This window comes from Mustela nigripes, chromosome 6 (assembly GCF_022355385.1).
Source record: "Mustela nigripes isolate SB6536 chromosome 6, MUSNIG.SB6536, whole genome shotgun sequence".
NCBI classification, from domain to species: domain Eukaryota; kingdom Metazoa; phylum Chordata; class Mammalia; order Carnivora; family Mustelidae; genus Mustela; species Mustela nigripes.
In genome coordinates, this window is record NC_081562.1 from 18862002 (window position 1) to 18881583 (window position 19582).

At 39.3% G+C, this 19582-nt stretch overlaps 1 protein-coding gene across 7 annotated transcripts in view; it reads left to right on the top strand.

Moving 5' to 3' along the window:
- Positions 1 to 2752: 2752 nt before the first annotated feature.
- Positions 2753 to 19582, top strand: part of IGF1 (insulin like growth factor 1) — a 78479-nt gene continuing 61649 nt past the window's right edge. For 3 of the 7 annotated variants that reach the window (XM_059402226.1, XM_059402225.1, XM_059402231.1), the window contains exons 1-2: positions 2753 to 3070; positions 7848 to 8004. In XM_059402226.1, coding sequence (XP_059258209.1) covers positions 3008 to 3070; positions 7848 to 8004 — 220 coding nt within the window. In that variant the 5' untranslated portion in view covers positions 2753 to 3007. Of the gene's footprint in view, positions 3071 to 3230; positions 3291 to 4883; positions 4957 to 7847; positions 8005 to 19582 lie in introns of those variants that run through there. The other 4 variants (XM_059402229.1, XM_059402232.1, XM_059402230.1 and 1 more) reach the window with 2 other exon arrangements.

The window sequence follows — 19582 nt, forward strand, 5'->3', positions numbered from 1 at the left end:
ACCCTGTATGTTTCTCTCCCGGTGGGACCGCATGACCTGAACTTTTTCTCCGATTAGATTTACTACCACCTTGGTCTGTCTAGTAATAGATACATTTCATTTCTTTTTCTCCTAAACAGCTACAGCTCTCAGTTATTAAAAGGTAATCATGCGGCACATTTATTGCCCCTTTCCCGTTCAGACTGACTCCTGGAATTAGCAAAGAAAATGGCTATGTCTCTAGGAATTATTGCCCTGCTCTGTCGCCGGCTCACCCTACCCAGAAATACAGACCATTCTCCACATCGAAGTCTACAATAATCACTTCAGGAAATTGCTTTCCCTATTGGAAACTGAGAGCTCACATCGGAATGTTTCCACAGCACAGCTGATGATAATTACGACTCACTGAAATTTCAGTTTTCTTTGATTGTGACATAAAAACTGGGACATAAATTAAAACCCAATTATCCTTTAAGGGTAATTGGGGTTATAAAACCAAGAGACTGTGAGTCAGTGTGTCGATATCGCAGGAGCACAATGTCTGATGGAACAATATGTGTTCTGTATCCCAAACAGCCTTTCACTTGAAACGGTTGGGGATAAGGTGATCTGTGCACAGTGCATACCAAGAGAGTACATCAGACTGGGTGACAGCCTTGGAGAAATGCAGTGAGCTTCTAGGACATCTTGGAGAGATTAAAATATGTGAAAACTGCAACAGGAACCTCCTGGCCTTCACCTGTGAAGGTGCACAGCGGTAAAGCAAGGCTCCCAGCACCAAGACTCCAGCCAACACCTGAGTGCGCACTTGGAAAGTGTGTTTCTTTCTACTGGGGCAATAGGCACAGTTCTTTGGTTTAACACAATCTACGTCATTATGGTCCACGAAAGGATGGACTTTGTTTTTCACAAAGGGCATGATCCACAAAGGCTGCAGAAAAGATTTTTGGTAAATCAAGTCATAAATTAACTTCACGAAGAGGAGCTCATTAAAGGAAGATTTGGATTATTATTTAAGGACAGGAAGTGCCCATATACCTGTGGCTCCCTACCAAGCCACCTCTTGAAGATGCATATGTGCATAGGCTTCGGATGAAATCATATTCACCAAAATTTCCCAACCATGTACCCCAAACCCTCTCGTGACACATCCGTCATTCTGGATTGCCCAAAGAGTTTCACTTCCCTGTCTTTCTAGAGAATTTCTTATTCCCTTTCATGTGCAGTGTTCATATTTTTAAAAGAGTACATACCTACCACATGCCAGTGACATTTTTCCTTTCTGGCTCTGCCCCTCAGCTGAAAGCCCTTGCAGGGCTTTGACTGTGATGCAAGTGTTGGGCACATAGCAGACACCCACTAAATGATGCTGAATGGGATGCACCATCAGACAGCATAACTCCAGATTTTTAATTCTTCTTTTTAGAAGGTAAACATTGCCGTAAGTTATTAACTACACAGAAGACTTGACCAGCCCCAGCTCCCTTTCAAAACCAACCAGGTTTTACTTTGAGGGCACTCACCTCTGCAAACAATTTTCCGGCCACAGGACAACATAAAGGTCCAGACTAGGGTATCCAGCAGACCTCTGTTTTCAGTGGTTGCGTCAGTCTCATCAAGTCCCCTGAGAATCACGAGAGAGAAATGCAAGGTCCAGGTTATTTCCACCAACCCTGGGAAACCAAGCTTGGATAGACATCTAGGGAAAGTGTTATGTCTGATCTGGGCTTTTGCAACCTTATTTCATAATCCACTTTCTTATCTACTATCTCACAAAACCAAAGAGCAATTGGTACAAACTGTATTGATAAAAGATCAGAACTTGATTCTCAATGGCAAAGGCAAGTATACATTATAAATAGCAAAACAGCTGGTTTGGACCATGTTGCTGGCCACTCATCCAGTTGAGGGATTTGAATGACATCATAACCCTTGAGAGGGTATTGCTAGCCAGCTGGTGTTATTTAGAATACACAAAAATTGGAGAAAGAAAACACACACACACACACACACACACACACACACACACACACACATACAGGTTTGAGTTATGCAGAAAAATATGAGTAATGGAAAAGAAGTTTGCCCCTCAGGTGCCCTTCCCCTTGGTGGGGCAGTGGCAGGGTGGCGGGGGCGGGGGCGGCACTGGTGATAGGAAGCCTAGTAGAGAAAGGAAGAAAAAGATTTTATTTTTTTCAATTGGCTTTATAGCTTAGCAAAGTCTTTGCCCTGTCACGGGCAAAAAGCATGAGACAGTGTCCTAAAGGGAGCCAACTGCAATGCTGCCTGCCCCTTTTCTAGGTTCTAGGAAATGAGATCATTCCCCTTGCTTGGCAACTAGGACAAGGGGTCACCCCAGTGCTGTCTTCCAACCTACTTTATCCCAGTCGTTTCAGGGTTAAAATTGTGAGGTTTGCTCGAGATGGTTTTTTTCTTCATTTCTGTTTTTTAATTTTGCATTTGCCCTGGAATATTAAATTGCTTGCCCATCCCCCATCGTATGTTCCTTTAATACCGGTAAGGTGTATTAGCAGATGTGTTGTCTCCATGCCCAGTAGAAAGTTAATCAGAGAACAGATCCTTATTTTCTATGGCAGCATCAGTATATTAATGTCTGCTAACCCTGTCACTCACACACATTCTTTTAAGGGAAAAAAATGCTTCTGTGCTCTAGTTTTAAAATGCAAAGGTATGATGTTATTTGTCACCATGCCCAAAAAAGTCCTTACTCGATAACTTTGCCAGAAGAGGGAGAGAGAGAGAAGGCAAATGTTCCCCCAGCTGTTTCCTGTCTACAGTGTCTGTGTTTTGTAGATAAATGTGAGGATTTTCTCTAAATCCCTCTTCTGTTTGCTAAATCTCACTGTCACTGCTAAATTCAGAGCAGATAGAGCCTGCGCAATGGAATAAAGTCCTCAAAATTGAAATGTGACATTGCTCTCAACATCTCCCATCTCTCTGGATTTCTTTTTGCCTCATTATTCCTGCTAACCAATTCATTTCCAGACTTTGCACTTCAGAAGCAATGGGAAAAATCAGCAGTCTTCCAAACCAATTATTTAAGTGCTGCTTTTGTGATTTCTTGAAGGTAAATATTTCTTACTCTTTGAAGTCATTGGGGAATTTTCTTTAAATTGTGTACTGTTTGCTTCTGCCTAGAAATGTTATTCACTTTAGAATTTTCATTGTTTCGGAACTGGGAGTTATTTATAAATTGCTGAATATGCAATTCTGTGGGATCTGAAAAACTAGCTCCGGGAGATGGATGCTTTTACACAGATATCTGTATGAGTAGAAACTATTGCAAGGTACTTATGCTAAATCCTCCACTTCTGCAGGGCTTCTGTGGTATCATTATAGACGATTCCTTTAAATCCTGACTATGGTTAAGGGCTATAGAGCATGGATATGAACTTTTGGATTTTTTTTTTTTTGCAGGTGCAGATGTTTTATTTTTAAGACTGTGTTCATGTGTATGCATATGTGTGTGTGTGTGTGTGTGTGTGTGTTTAAGTTGTCAGGACTTTTTATTACAAGCATGCTACATATGAAGAGTTACCTTTTAGGAGATGTTAAAGCTTTTAAATATGATCTTTGGAGCTAAGGTCCCAAAACTCTCTGCACTTCTGCCCAGAGAGTCAAAGTTACAGCGAAGTTTAATATGCTCTTCTGAAACAGAACTTGACAACTCTTGCTGACCCTGCATATTTGTATGATTTAAACAAATGCATGTTGTATATATGGAAAGCGGAAACTTTCTAGCAACTGCATGTTTAAGTTTTCTCTTTGGAAGGGGACTTTCATAGGTGAAGTTTGGACTTGGGATTTTTGTGTTGTAAAACTCTGATTTTTATACTCGGTGTTGTAAAGTCTCTTTAGGTAAATTTGGCTGCCGCTGTTAATGCCAACTTCTCGTTTCCAATCACTGGCCCTAGTTCAAGTTTCCATTCTCAGCAAAATTATATCCTTCAAGACTTGTGTTTTTCCAGTTTGCAAGCATTTTTAAGCCGCTGTCACTGGCTCCTAAGTACAATTGCCTAAGAGCTCAATTCATAAAACGTCCTTGCCACTTAGTACAGCATTCATTCGCTGTTTTCAAATACTCCACCACTAGGATTTTTCTTAGTCAAGTAAGTGGCTTAGGAGTTAAGAATACATCTTTGTCGGGCACCTGATTCTGCTACCTTCCAGTTGCCAAGACACATGCTGACTATCTTGCTTTTTAAAAGAAATGAATTCTCTCTATGTACTATATACTATACTATATATATAATATATATACGTGGTCTGACAGCTCAGGTTTTTGTCTCACTACTTAGGTGATCATAAAAGGTGTCGTTGAGTGTTATCTCTGCACTGATTACAAGTTTGGAAAACTGTCTCCAAATGAACGTTTCAGAAATAGTACTAGCAATGTTGTTGCTTTTCCCCTGTACCTGGAGCAAGAAGTGGCTTAAGGGAGCTGCATGGTCCTTCAAATGTAATTCAATTAAGTAAAGGTGTCTTGCCTAGAGGCAGAACTCACAAGCTGATTGTACTGTGAGTCTCAAGGTATTTGTAAGTGTTTTGGTTCAGAGGGAAGGGGGTAAGGCAGAAGACTGGAGCTTGGGATCCCTGTTCTGAGCAGCTACAATAGGCACACAATGTAAATTGGTGCCTTGAGCTGGCAGGGGGTGGGTGGGTGGGGTCAAGGGTAAAAGGGGGGGGGGGGGGGGGGGGGGGATGGGGGGGGGAAGATGGACTCAAATCCCAGCTGTGCAATTTGTTCATTGTTCCAATGGACAAAAGGCAGTTTACCCAGGCTAATGGCATACCTGCCTGGGTCTCCAAATGTAACTAGATGCTTTCACAAACCCCACCCACAAAGCAGCACATGTTTTTAAGTCCTCAGTTTTCTATTCACATCAGCTTCATAATACCCACCCTGACCTGCTGTAAAAGATCTGGAACACACAAAAAATGGTTACACCTACAGTGAGTATTTTCTTATGACTATTGCCCTTAAATTTTGCTGGGCATTTTCAGCACATCTGGAATCAATTGATATTCCATTTACTTAAGATAAAAAAGAAAGGTCTCTTAAATTTTGAATTTGGGAATGATTTTTGAGAAACAGTGCTCTGAATTCTTTTTTTCTTTTTTTTTCTCTTCTCCTTCTGGTTCTTCCTTCCTTTCTCTCTCTATCTTTCCTTTCTCTCTCTTTGTTTCTTTTGTGCCTGGCAAAATAGACGAACAAGAAAAGAACGGACATATGGGGCCACTTGTTTCAAACTTTTAACCCCTAAGCAAGTTTGTTATTACTTTCATTGGGGGGAACATAATGTGATAAAATTCTCTGGTTCTCTGTGGGTGTGCTGGACTGTTCCCTGAACTAAAAGAAAATGCAGTGGAGGTTTTCTCTTATCCTAGAACTGTAAGTGCTGATATTTAATCTAACAACATAACTCAGCAAAATAGAAAGAAAAAGAAAAAGAAAAAAGAAAAAAATTATAAAAAATAAATCTATATTTTGAAGTGCCAGTGGTCTATATGTGAGAACTTACATGTGTTATGCCAGAAATAACTATGTAAAATACAGTTCTGACATCTCACGGAGTTCTTAATTCACTAAGGCTACCTCTTTCCATGGATTTCACGAGAACTGAAGAACTTCAAGCCATCTTCAGTTACAGGTGCTTGGCCTTCAGCATTACTATAAACTCAACAAAGAAGGGAGGGATGGAGGAATAAGATTGGCAGAATAGCATGCATTCTAGAACTGGCCCATTGCCAGAGTGTGGGGTATGTTCTATAAGATCAATTCGGAGTTTGCTCTTTTGAAAAAGGCAATGAAATCCAGACAGGTTGGAACTGTTTCGATTTCCACTGGAAATACTGAAGGGGAAAACCCCCAATTATTTTATGACTTAAAAAAAAAAAATGCAGATTGGATGAGAATCTGTTTCTATCAGTCTTGGTGGCTTTGGCTCTGTGGGGATAGAGGGTTTCCATGCAGAGGTCCTATTGAGAAAATGGAAGAAGTGTTCAGTTGAGCTTTTACCTCCTCTTCTATTTTATGTCCATTATTTATGATGGTTTGCAAATGGAGGGCACTTTTCATCTTAAACTGTTTTACAAGCATTAACTAAGTATTTATGTTGTGTTAACGAGAGTCAGGGATTTAAAGTTTTTTTTTTTTTCCAGTTGCTGAGCTGAAGTTGTGGCCACAAAAATGGAAATCTTAATTAAAATGATGGAGCAAACTCTGCCACTGATGTAGAGAGCCATTAGGTTCTGAGTTCATGGAGGGCCAGGAAGGCAAATGACTGAGTCTGTTTCACCAAAAGGGTTGGAGTTGAATGGGCCTGCCACTACTGTGAGGTTCAGAAATCCTCTTTTTATAATGATCGCTTCCAGCGTAACTCCATGACCCTTTTGATAAGGTCCCTTGTTTTCATCCGGCCAATGATTCTTCTAAGACCACTGAAAGTAAATGCATCTAAGGGAAGTGAAGCTACTCACCTTGGGAGGCTTCCTGGAAGAAGCCACATCTTTGTGCAACAAGGAGTGATATGGAAAAGTTAGTGATCACCTTAGCGACCTTAACGTTGTTTCTACTACTTTGAGAGAGGATGAAGCCCTAAGCCACAGAAATTCTGCCTTCAGCCAGACTGTTATTTGGCTATTATGGGGGTCCCTCAGTATATTATGCTATAAAATGGTTACAGAGACACTTAAGTCCCTCTAAGACATAAAGTCAGAATTCCTGTGACAGAAAAAAAAAAAATCTTTTGCAGGTTTTGAGCCCAATGCCCTGTTCATGGAAGGCAATCTCTCCGCATATGTTGACTTGATATTTTACTTGACACAGAAGGCTTTAGAATACAGAAGATGTAGGGTCTACTTAGCATGAGCCAATTTCATTCCTAAATCCTATTTTTCCTGTTTCTGGTTTTTTGTTTTGTTTTGTTCTCACTTCCACTTGCGGTTTTGTTAAGTGTTGATATTCCCCAGGTAAGAAGTTATTCTGCCTCTCTGTCTTCCTCTCTGTCTCTGTTTCTCTCTTTCTCTCTCTGATTAAGTGAAAACAAAAACAAAAACAAAACCCTGTAGGGATGCCTGGGTGGCTCAGTTGGTTAAGCCGCTGCCTTCGGTTGAGGTCATGATCCCAGGGTCCCGGGATCGAGTTCTGCATCAGGCTCCTTGTCCAAGACAGAGCCTGCTTCTCTCTCTGCCTCTGCCTGTCACTCTTCCTGCTTGTGCTCTCTCTCTGACAAATAAATAAATAAAATTTAAAAAAAAAAAAAACCTATAATGACATATAACATTTTCGCAAAGACTTTTTTATCCACAGTAAATTATCTTTAATCAGTAGCTGGAAAATGTTGTTCTAGTTAACTTAATATTCTGGTCCATAATGAATGCCTATGCCATCTGTGGACAACAATCTTTAGAGAATTTAAATTAATAAAATGTATTTGGCCCCAAATCTGGAATGAGCATAGTTTAACCTTTGATAATTCAAAAGGTTTATCAGGATCTCTGAGTGCTATAGAATTCTACCGTGATAATAGCATTTTCCATTTTCCACTTATATAGTAAATGTTTCTAGCTATTTTATCTCATTGAATTGCCATGGAACTTGTAAAGAAGAGGTTCAGTGAAGTCCAGAGTGGCAAGGGGGTTAAACACAGGTTGTTTGATGCCAAGCCATGCTCAGTTTACACCACCCTGTGGTCTGTCTTGCACTCTGTTGCAATTCTGTGCAGGGTAGTTCTAACTAATGGCAATAATGGAATGCTAGGGCTGATGCACCTTTGTCTCACCCCCACGGCCCTTGCAGGGACCAAGGAGCAAACATGACCATCCTTCTATTCTTTTGGCAGGTAAAGCTGCACATCATGTCCTCTTCTCATCTCTTCTACCTGGCCCTGTGCTTGCTCACCTTCACCAGCTCCGCCACAGCTGGACCAGAGACGCTCTGTGGGGCTGAACTGGTGGATGCTCTTCAGTTCGTGTGTGGAGACAGGGGTTTTTATTTCAGTAAGTAGCCCCCCCTCTCACTGCTCTGTGGATTTACAACCGCAGGGAGTGTGTGAATAACTGAGCGACTGCCCATGGCTGGCTGCCGTCCTCTGCCTCTAAGATTCCTCACCTTAAACTAAGCCTAGTGTGTCAGCGGGGCTGTGGCAGGTTTTGCAGATTTAGGATGGAATTTTCCTCCTTAGCAGTTTGTCTTTTAACTGCTTCCTGCCGAGCTTTCCCAAAATTATTGTACTCTACCCTCACTATCCCTTTCCTTTAAGTAAAAGGAAGGGGACAGAATGACCCTGGGGAATTGAAGTTTTTGTTTTTGTGATCTGTGGATGCCCATATAAACATATGGAAACACCAAGGCCTGTTTTAAGTGCTAGGTAATTCCGAGTAAAATAGTAAGGTGGACTGGGAAAAAGAATTAAGGGGCAAATCCCAGATGTCACCATGCAATACAAAAGCACCAGGGACAGAAGGTGAACTTTGCTCAAAGGCACATTTGCAAAAACATAGCCACTCTCTAAATGCAAAGTGAAATGCCATATTAATTTGTCCTCTATGCAAATTGACCTTGATGTTTTGTTATTGCCTTCCTTTTCTCTGGGACTCTCCTGTGATCTCTCCATCTGGAAAAGGGTTTCTGACAAATGTGGGGTTACTTAGCCCATAAGTAGGTCTCAGGTGATTAAAAAGCTGACAGTCAATAAAAAATAGACAGCCCCGTCAATGTTTGCAAGTAATAAACACAAACATAAGCCAATGTTGCCTGGGGGAAATGAGCACTTACAGAATCTACCTCAGAGGCATCCATCTTATTGTATAATATATCTTATTGTCCTTACTGTATAGGACTGTGAAAGATTTAAAGCCAATTGCTCATTCTATATAATTATTTAGAATTTTAGAGAGTTCCAGGAAACTGATGTTGAGGTCCTCAGTGAGCATGAATCATTCTTAGAGGTTCATTATCACTCGAGTGTAGACAGCTTACCTCAGTTGCCCACTAAGCTTTGAATAGCTCCTCTGATGACTCACACACTTCCAGTCTTTCTCATCTTCTTCCCAGGGAAGGTGGTGTGTGCCTGTGTGTATGTGCAGTGTATGCACAAGTGTGAGTATGTGTGTGGGGAGGGGGGCTGTATAGAGCAGTCTGGGATGAGTCGGGGAGATGGGAAGGGAGAAGCCAATGGAGGACTGATGATTTGTACTCACCATAGATTTGGCAACAAATAGTCTTTAAACAACTAGTGACAGAGAATGAGAAGTGCTACCTGAATGGGCAAACACCCTTCTCTGTTTCCAACTAATGCTTTAATAGAGTGAATTCATTTATTTTTCTGGCAATAAAGAAATTCTATCCAGTTCTCTATTGTAGGGTTGATGAATAAGTTCATTGGGCAAGTACTTTTCAAATAGCAGACTTCTTTTACCTTTGAAATATACAATGAAAGGCAAATGTGTTACATCAACATCATCCAATGATGAGATGTCATTATTCTTTACTTTGCTGCTACTGATCCACATATAAAAAATGAATAAGTAATTCTCACATATTATGTCCGAGAGGATTTTTTTTTTTGCCTTGATAATCTGTTTTTGCAATTTCCTTTGATCCAAGGATCAAGGTAACTGCCAAGCCCACAATTGTCTTCTGTTATGTGCCAGGATGAATTGTCTTGTTCAACTTGATGTGTTCCAGGATTTCCATGTAGAGTGCAAGAAAACTGGATCATTCTGTGCCTGTGATGTTTGCATTAGATAATGAAAAATGGGAATGTAAATAATGATTTGGTCTCAAGTAACCATATAATCCTGATATATGTGCACACAGATGGTTAAAAGTATTGGACAACTAGGATGAAAACTGATTTCAAGGCACCAAAAAGGTTCTTTTATTGTTACTACAATGATTAAATTTTAGCAAATATTTTTCAATTCCATTCTAATAACTTGAAAGGGAAAGGTTATATTCAGCAGCTTTTGATGTTTAGAGTATGACATTGGATCGAAAATGGTTTCATAGATTGTTGTGATTGTTGTCAGTATTGTCACTGAGACTATGTTTCATAAATTCTGCCTTATAGAATTCCATGACTTACATATTTTATTTGTCTGACATAGACCAAAATTACTCTTTTTAGCTTTCTAGTGAATTGGACAATCCTTTCTGTCCAAAAGAAGTTAACCCCTTTAAGTTTTTTAATTCAAAACATCAATGTAGCATCTGCTACATTTTAGACATTGTACTAGGCATGAATGAGATGTCTAGAAATGAATGAGAAATTGACTTTGCTTTCAAAGAACTCACAGTCTAGTTAGGAGATTAAAAAAATACACCTAAGTATTTTCAAGTGTCATAAGAGAAAAATAATCATAGGAGAATAGATTATGGCTCTTTACCCTTTTCCTGAATATTTTGTCCCATTTGAAATCACCTAACCAGGATCTACACTCTCAATGGGCTTCTTGATGCTGTAGACTGTTTATTTACCATGGAATCCCAGTATCTAGCTCAATGCCTGGCTGAGATAGTAGGGTCTCATCTCATCTTGATCACTGAACTGACAAGCTTGAATTAAATTGTATCCAACTGAATCCAGTGGAATGGAATGGAATTACTTATTTGGAATCTTAGTCTTCAGAACCATAAAGAATTAAGTTTGTCAAGTACTTTGGATAATTCCTGCCTCCTATTTACCCAGGGGTTGGATAAAATTGTTTTTCTTTCATTCAACTGAATATGGTGGATACTAACAATGACTTGGAGTCTGCATTTTGGTCATAATCCGTAAGCCTACATTGATGGTCTGTTTTGTGTCTGAGCCAATTATTCTAACAAGCATTAACTGTTGTCAACAAATTTTATTGAGTTTCCTTTTTGTCCCCTGAGATTTAGTGTTTGTGGACAAGTCAGCTCTAAGCATTTATGGGTCTTTGAGATACTTTTTAGAGGAAAGCAGTGTTCTTCAACTCTATTCCCTGTCAATTGACTCTTTTCATTGTTTTTACCCTTACTTTGAAAGTTTTATTGTGGTTGTGACTTTTATTTTGAGCTGCTTCAAATCCATTTTGAAAATATAGTTTTGTTGTCGTTTTCTTTTTTTAAGAATGGAAAGCTGTTTCTGATCTTCGTTTAAAATCCAAATATCTAAAAGAAAATTGCCTCAATATTTATCCTTTTTGTCAGGTCAGAAGGCTTAACAAGGGGGATTTTTTTAACCTATTAGAAACAGAACAGTTCTGAATTTAAAAAAAAAAAAAAATGTTTACTTTGTATAGACTGACCCAGTGTGTGAATGAGCTCATATTTCTCTATAAGCACAAGTTCCACTACAACATAGTGGAGGCAACCTTCTAGATTATCTGTTTTGTGAACAATTTTTCTAGCATAAGTAGAACAGTTCCTCTATAATTAATGCAGCTTCCCCAGACATTTTACAAAATGAAAGTTCCAATGAAGGGCTAATTACTAATTCTTCCCTATGCATCATAGTAAGAGAAGGTATCAGCCAGTCTTGTGCTCTCACAGTCCTGTGAGAAAAATGGTGGCGTAATGAAGTGGCACATTGGGAAAGAGCTAGCTATTATCTCGCCAGATTGACGGAGCCCTCATAGAGGAGGGCTTGTTATAACCTCATTTTGCATGAAACATAGCAAGAGGAACAGAGCTTCAAGTGAAAAAGAAGAAGTTAAGCTTGCCATAGATATAATTTTTTGACAGTCATGGTGATTAAACATTTTAACATGTACTTTAGGGGCTTGTGGAATTTCTGTCTTTGGAGATACTTAAAAATTTGACAGACAACCAACCATCTTGGATGGTTTCAATTAAGAGCAACCAAAAGAAAGGAAGTTTCTGGGGTCCTTTTTAGTTTTAAGAGTCTATAAACAGTCCCTTAAATAAACTGTATATGCTTTACCTCAGTGGTCTGGGAAAAAGGAGAAGTAAATCAATGAGAAAAGAAAGTTGGATATCCTTTCAGCTATTCCAGATTTATAGGTTTTGTAAAACATGCTTCCAATGCACAGTTATTAAGAACAGGTCTGAATAAAATAAGGCCATTCTTCATGTGTTAAAACATACTGCTTTATAGAGTTTAAGTGAAACTTTGCAACGAAATTCATAGTTATTGATTGTAATAACCTTCCTAGATCTAGGTATTATTATTAACTCAGGCTTCTTTCATTTGAAATATAGTGCTCAGAAAACTGCTCCCGGACCTGTCACTCATTAGCTGTATGACTTTGGCAGGCATTTAAGCTTCCTGGGTCAAAATGTCCTTGTCCATAAAACAAGGGGATTTTGTTAAAGCAAATGACTTCTTCTAATTTTAACAGACTCGTAGTCCAGGTTATAATGAGCAAGGATTTGGTGCTATTCAGGAAAGTCGAACCTTAAATTTAAGTAGTGACCAAAGAACTTTTAGTGTTCTTTATCTTCCCTAAAGAGTTTCCGTTTGCCCCCAAAGATATAAGATTCCAGTACTTACAGAAAGAATAGCCAGCTTCTTTGTTTTGCTTTATTTTGTTTTAAGCTGGATTTCAACCCCTCAGGAATGGAACAGAAGTTCAGACATGACCAAATACGCGAAGGTCATCTAACCAAAGGAGCACATGCCTCATGCAAGCAGATTGCTGTGTTTCTTTGTGAGGAACGACCAGCTGACAGTTCTCATCTTTACATTTTCTCACTTTCTTGGATGTGAGAACAAGGGAGTAGGTCAGTTTTTAGTTGCCCTTTATTAATAACCAGAAGGGGCAAATAAGAATCTATAGGCTTCTAAATCTTGACCAACTTCCTTTTGCCAGGCCTACTGAAACAGCCTTTCCAATTAAAGAAGAGAGTCTATAGTTCAGGACAAAGATATACACCATTAGCATTGCTTTGAGTGGGGCTGGGGTTGAGCCACACCACTTGTATTCCATGGCTTGGTACCCCTTGGACGGCCAGCCATGCATTTGTATGACAGCTGGTCAAAATTAAGGGTACAGTCTCTGGCTGTGGAAAAGCTTTTCTCTTTGAAATTATTTGGCCCATGTGCGGTTTGACCTTATGGCCCTGCCCTCATTAGCACCACTAAGTTACTAGGCCACAGATATTCTTAAAGAAAAGTAAGGAGTTTTTTGTATTAATGCTAAATGCTTGCTACTACTCTTTAAATATGCCCAAGAGGACCAGTCTATACAAACAAAGGACCACTTAAAAAGTGATAGTTTCTGTGAGAAATTAGAAGATAATTTGCATTTTTCTGACATTTTAATATTCTTTAAGACTATCTCCCTGATGGAGAATTATAAGAAGCAGAAGAGTGGAGGGTTCAGGACCAAGAGCATGGTCTCTACTGCCAAGAATTCAGAGTTTGAATTCTAGTTTACTTGGTGGGTGGCCTTGAGCAAATTACTTAACCTTTTTGTTCCTCAGTTCCTCATCTGTAAAATGGGGCCTACCTCATAGAACTGGTGTTAGGATTAAAGGAATTAATGTATTAGGACATATTAACTTAGAATACTGCCTGGCACACAGTAAGTGCCATACATATGTTAGCCACACTTATTTACTTTCTTGTGGGGTCAGTTGCAGAGTCTATTGCAAAGGTTGAGGTATCTGAACAGCCCAATTAGTTAGACACTCATTTTCTCTCCTTAGGGGTAGCTGATAAAACCTATTATTAGTAGTAATAGCAATATAAATAGAAAGAAGAATGTCTTGTATTTGACTAGTATATTTACTTTTTCAAAATTCGCTTGTATCAGCTCTCTCATTTTGGTTTTATCTCTGGAAGGGAAGAATTATTGCTTCCTTGGACAAATTAGAATAATGAGACGCTGAGATTTTGTTATTTACATCACTGGACAGATCTAGAACAAAAGTCAAGTTCTCTTGTCTCCAAGAAGCATGTTCATTTGGCCGTTTACATTATTCAGAGACCGAAAATGTTATGGCTTAGGGAGACGCTTCCAAAAATCCTATCCTTTTCTGAGAGAGAGTAATACAGTTGATTCTGAACACTTCTTTGAAAAGAGGCATGAGGGAGATATTCATGTGATGACCCTACATTTTATCTTCCAGAAAATTTAGGAAATACTAATTGAATATCTTCAGGGTGCCCAAGAAAATCTTTGATTAAGGGCTATTGCTGTTCAAGAGACTGGACCCTACTCAGGGTAAATACTGCAGCTCACCTGTGAGCACCAGGATATGCAGTACAATCCGGGGGAACTCTTCTTCTGGACAACTTCACATTTTCTTCCTTCTCTGCTAGCAAACGTCAAGTGCGTCATTTCTTGCATCTCTTAGTTCTGTTGTTTTTTCTCAAAGACCAACTGAAAAAGGGCTGTTTGTTGGGACTGGGAATCTTTCTCTGGGCTTATGGAAGAGAGGTGGTAAAGGAGAGGTGATCACAAAGTGCCATAATCCAGATAGTGTGCCGAGCAGAAAGAGACTTCTCCAGCTTGACTATGGGAGGAGGTATGAGACAGCCTGGGGTTTAGATGTAAGGCTTTCACCTGTGCAGATACCATTCAACCAGCTGTTTGACACTGTTGGTTTGGGATGTATTGTTTCTTAAGTGGCTAGTGAGTTAGGCACTTTGGATCCAGAAGACAGTCAAGACTGTCTTCTCTATTTTTCAAATTCCCTGGGCTACCAGAGGCGTTTTCCAGACATCATGTACCATGCCAGCCTTCCTCAGAGCCTCTGTGAAGAGCCGACCTCACCCCTCTAGCAAACTTCCTTCCCATTTCACAGTCTATAACAAAAAAATCAGACACTGAAAACAAGTACAAGATCTCTCTCAAGTAGACTTCTCATTGTTCTCAATAATGGGCTACAAAGCCTTTGCTCTTTCACAAAGCCGGATGTCTTTGACAACCATGGTGGCAAAAAATTGCTCTTGCCCGGAGCTGCTGCCCAGGCAGAGTTCCATCCTACACCTCTCTCTGAAACATCAGCAAGCTCTTACATCACAAATAATTATTTTTGGTTGCCTGGAAAGTTCCAATCTTCAGGCCTTATTAGCTGTTAGACTAAGAAGATGACAACACAGCATTTTGTTTGTCTTTATCTATATGCGATATCATGTTTAAAACAGCAAAGAGCTGTTATTTGACGTGTGATTCCTTAACTGCAGTAAGTTGTAGGCCATTTAATGCATTGTTTAGTCTCACATTGGCTAAAGCGACTTAAAGAAGCACTTGGCAAGCTCTGGCTTTTCATTCTTGGCATAGCTGCCCCTCTTACTTTTTCACTGAACCTTAAATACCAAGAAAAACCCTTCACTTACTTTATATCTGGCATATTGCTTTATACAATTGGCCAGAACTTTTGCATGTGGCCCTCTGCATTTGTCCTAGGGTAATTAATGGCTTTGCAATATTTGATCAGCAGCAGCATGGTTACAAAGAAAAATTGTGCAACTTGTAGAGACCACACACTCTTTTAAATTAAAACCTTTTGCATTTAATGCTCAGGCATACTACAGGATAGGGTTTCCATGCCAAAAAAAAAAAAAAAAAGGAAAGCAAAAAAAGAAATGCCATGCTTCAGCATCTGGAAAGACACCCAAGGTCCTGACTATTGATTAAGTATATATCTCTCTAGTCCCTGCTTCTTAAAAATACCTGATTATTCAAAGGAAGTAAAATTAAAGACTGCTACAAGGTTGGAACCCCTTGAAAAATAGTCATACATCAAGAATGAAACTCATAGAGAGGTGACGTGTCCAAGGTCACACTGTTACTTAGTGGCAGAAATAGAAAAAGATACTATTGATTCTCTTTTCTGATTCCAATGTGGTGTTTGTCTTTTGGCAACAATGAACCCTGCCTATGTCAAAGTTACCCAGTATATTAAAATGGGCTGGGACAGGCCTCCAATCAGGCTCACCGAAATGAATATAGATCTTGGTGGCTCTCTCATTCCAGTAAACTCACCTGAAACTTAAATTTAACACTTTCCCTTGGTGTAGAAATTTGCACAAACTAAAGTAATTCCTTGCCTGTTTCTTACACATTACACAAAATCTTCAGATGTGCTTTAGGCATTCCAAGTCCACTTAAGGTCATAATTTAGACTATTATTGTATATTATATTATTCTGACTCTTTGGTCACTCTCTCCAATGTCAACTTGGGTAGAGCTGCTTTGGAATGACTTAGCAAAGCTGTGCTCCTGGAAAATCTGAAACAGTCTGATGAGTTGTTGGATCAGCTTTTTTTTTCTGGAGATTTCTCTGACGGCCCCAGGCCAAAAGAAATTTACACCTGATTTTTTTGCAGACTTCCAGGCAAATGCTCTATGAATCTCTTCAGCCTTTCTTCTTTAATCTGTGGTCTTTATGAGATATTAAAAGATTATTGGAATGGTCTTTTTAAACTTTGAAATTGGGTTAGTCATAGAGTCAATTCTGTGGATATGGCTGGGAAGACGGCACTGCCTCTGTGCCATTTACCCTGATGAAATGGCTCTTTCATCAGAGGCAAGTGATGAAGAAAGTCTGCATTGAGCCAACGCACATGCAGCCAACAACTTCTGATAATCTACGAAACTGGGGAAAGGAGCACCAAGAGTTAGAATTCTGCATTAAACTGATTTGAGGACATTATAGATTTTGGCCTCCTCACTTCTCCTTCCACTGCCCCCAGCTCTAGCCCCTTTGTGAGACTAAGGGGCATGTTTTTAAATCCTATTTTATTCCTGTACTCCCCGGTCACCTCCCTCAGCAGTGTCATTGGCAACAGTTTCTCAACCTCAACACTATTGACATTTTGGGCCAGGTAACTTTTTACTGGGGGAGGGGAGTTCTTCTGTGCATTGTGAATGTTTAGCACCAGACTTGGCTACTACCCTCTGGATGCTAGTATCCTTCCTCTGAGTCATGACAATCAAAAGCATCTCAACATTGCCTGATCCTCCCAAGGCAGGGGTGTGGAATCACCCCTAGTTGAGAACTACTGGACTAGAGGTCTCCAGAAGGGAAGCAGCTAGAGGGATGGGAAAGCCATGAGTGAAGGAAACAGAAAAGCTAATTATCAGTCACTGGTGAATAAGGAGTTTATGTTCCATTGCCCAGAGTAAACAGTGAGAACATTCACTGTGGCTTTGAAAACTTTTTTCTGAAATTAAAAGAACTCTTCCTATAGGCTATCTAGAAGGTATTTTAGGCACTCCATTTTGTGTTATAGCTATGGAACTCATTTATTTTAGTAACAGCAGTAAAGGAAGGTAGAAATGGTATAAAGCAAAACTTTGTGCTTAGAATTATAATGAAAAAAAAAAAAAGAAATATGATAATGACCACTGGAGCAAATGAAAAAGGAGATCATTATCTATGACCTCAATATTTATGGCATTTTCCTTCTTAGTCATATAATAAATAGCTGTTAATGTCCCATAAGTGAAAACGCCTGGCTCAAATATGGTGGCCACAATTTTTCTCTTTCTTTCTGTGTCTTTCCGATCTAAATATCATCAGAGGCATTTTATTGCCCAGAAGCCCCAGCAGAAAACAGAAAGATCAATGAAGTATTGCATAGGAAACTGAAGTTCCACATTTAAGTCTCACCCAGTTCCCCTACTTAATAGCATTTCTTCCCTTTGGCACAGTTACTTAATATGCTTGGTTCTTACATTCTCCTCATTAGTAAAGTGGGAATTAAAATATTACACCTTGTTTTGAGGTTCAACTATAGAAGGGCTTTGAAAACCTAAGAGGCCATCCAAATATGCTACCATTAATTGAATGAGCTGAGTGCTTTACCTTGTCCCTCTAATCATCACCACGAATTATTTCAGTGGTTCAACTTCAGTTATTAATGGTATTGACCCATCAGTTCAAGTGTTCTGCAATAATTATAATTTAGAAAAGTTAATTTGGCAGTGTACCACCTCAACTTTATTAATCAGAAAGAAAATTATATTGGTATCTTCTTTTAAGATATCACTTTGCATTTAGATGGCCCAAGACTTAACTAATGGATTTTCAGAATGTTCACCCAGTATTACTACTCATGTCCTCAATGCAGGAAGCAGGGAAAAAAAGGCAGAGCTTATCACTTTACCACACTAAGCTTGCTTAAATATTCTGTCTCCTCAAGGTGGTTAGGTAGTCACTGAGGTTTCACATGTAGGCAAAAGATTTCCATTCTCCCAAGTCAGAGATTTCCATTCTCCCAAGCTATTGGTGATTTCTGCTCAGCCTCAAATGCAGTGTTCAGCAGAGGGAATGTATTCAATAATCAGAAAAGTATCTCTGAACTCTCAGGCTGCTGAGTGTAATTCCTTCCTTATCTTAGGCTGACTTAGGACAACTGAATTTTTTGTTTGGGCATGTCTTTGATGAAATAAAAATTGTGAGTTTTATCACCATATGGCCCAGTGACCATGTGGCAGGTAGTTCTTCTGTTTCAGAGGCTTCACATCCAACAGCTCTCAGAAACATAATATTTGACTTAGCAAAGACACTTTTGAACCTCACAATCAAATACTGGTCACTGCTACCATGAATTTTCATTCTATTTTGAGCTCTTTCAGAAAAATTAAGTTTAAGTTGTTGTTGTTGTTGTTGTTGTTGTTGTTGTTGTTGTTGTTTCTGTCCTCCACAGCATCTGGTGTTGGATACTTAATAAAACTGTTTGATTTGATGTTGACAAAATCATTCCACCATTTCCTTCTACCAGTCCCCAGAATATATCCCAAGGACTTTCCACTTGTTACTGCCACCATTAAGGATCTGAGATTTAAGGTATAGGATAAAAAAGCTTATCTGAGATATCATTTCTTGGGACCCCTTCACTATTGCCCTGGTAAGAATTTCTGCTAGCTCAACAGTAAGCTAATTCTAGTCAACAGAGAATTTTCAAGGTCTACCAGAAGAGCCTTCACAAAGAAGTTCCATCTGTGGAAGTGGCTTTGAAAACAGAACCTCCCCTCAGTTCCTCTCTGTTTCATCTGAGATATTCATACTAAAAGGAGTGATGATTGTCAAGGGAAGGCACATAACAAATGGTCCATCTCTGGCAAATAAACCCCCAATACAAGTATAACAGTGAGAGCACAAGCCCTCTGAGAATAAGTAATTTTTTATTTGTCACTGCATAATTGAAGAATTGGAGATCTAGAAAGAACCATATAGAGCAATCTGGTTCAGTGCTCTCACTTCCCAGAGGAAGGAAGCAAGATCCAGAAAATAAAATAATAGATGAGGTCACAAAGCACACTGGTGGGAAAGCCAGAACGGCAATTTAGTCACCTCACTTCATCCAGGGTTTTTGCACAGGACTACACTGTAAACTTAACCTTGATAACTCACATAAAGTTAGCACTAGCAACTCAGGATTACTGTCAGTCAGTCACTTCTGTTATAGTGCATTAGAACAGCACTTTGAAAGTCTGAGCCCTTAACCAATCAGAAAACTTTTTTTTTTTCCCAACTTTTGTCACCCATTGGATAACATCATCAAGTCTCTTTATTCCAAATCTTATCAACCTTACTATAGCACTAATGGATTTTCATAGATTCTAGTAGTTTGATGGATTAGAAATTTTAAAGAAAATAGTAAAGAGTTAATTTCCTTTTAGAGATAACTTT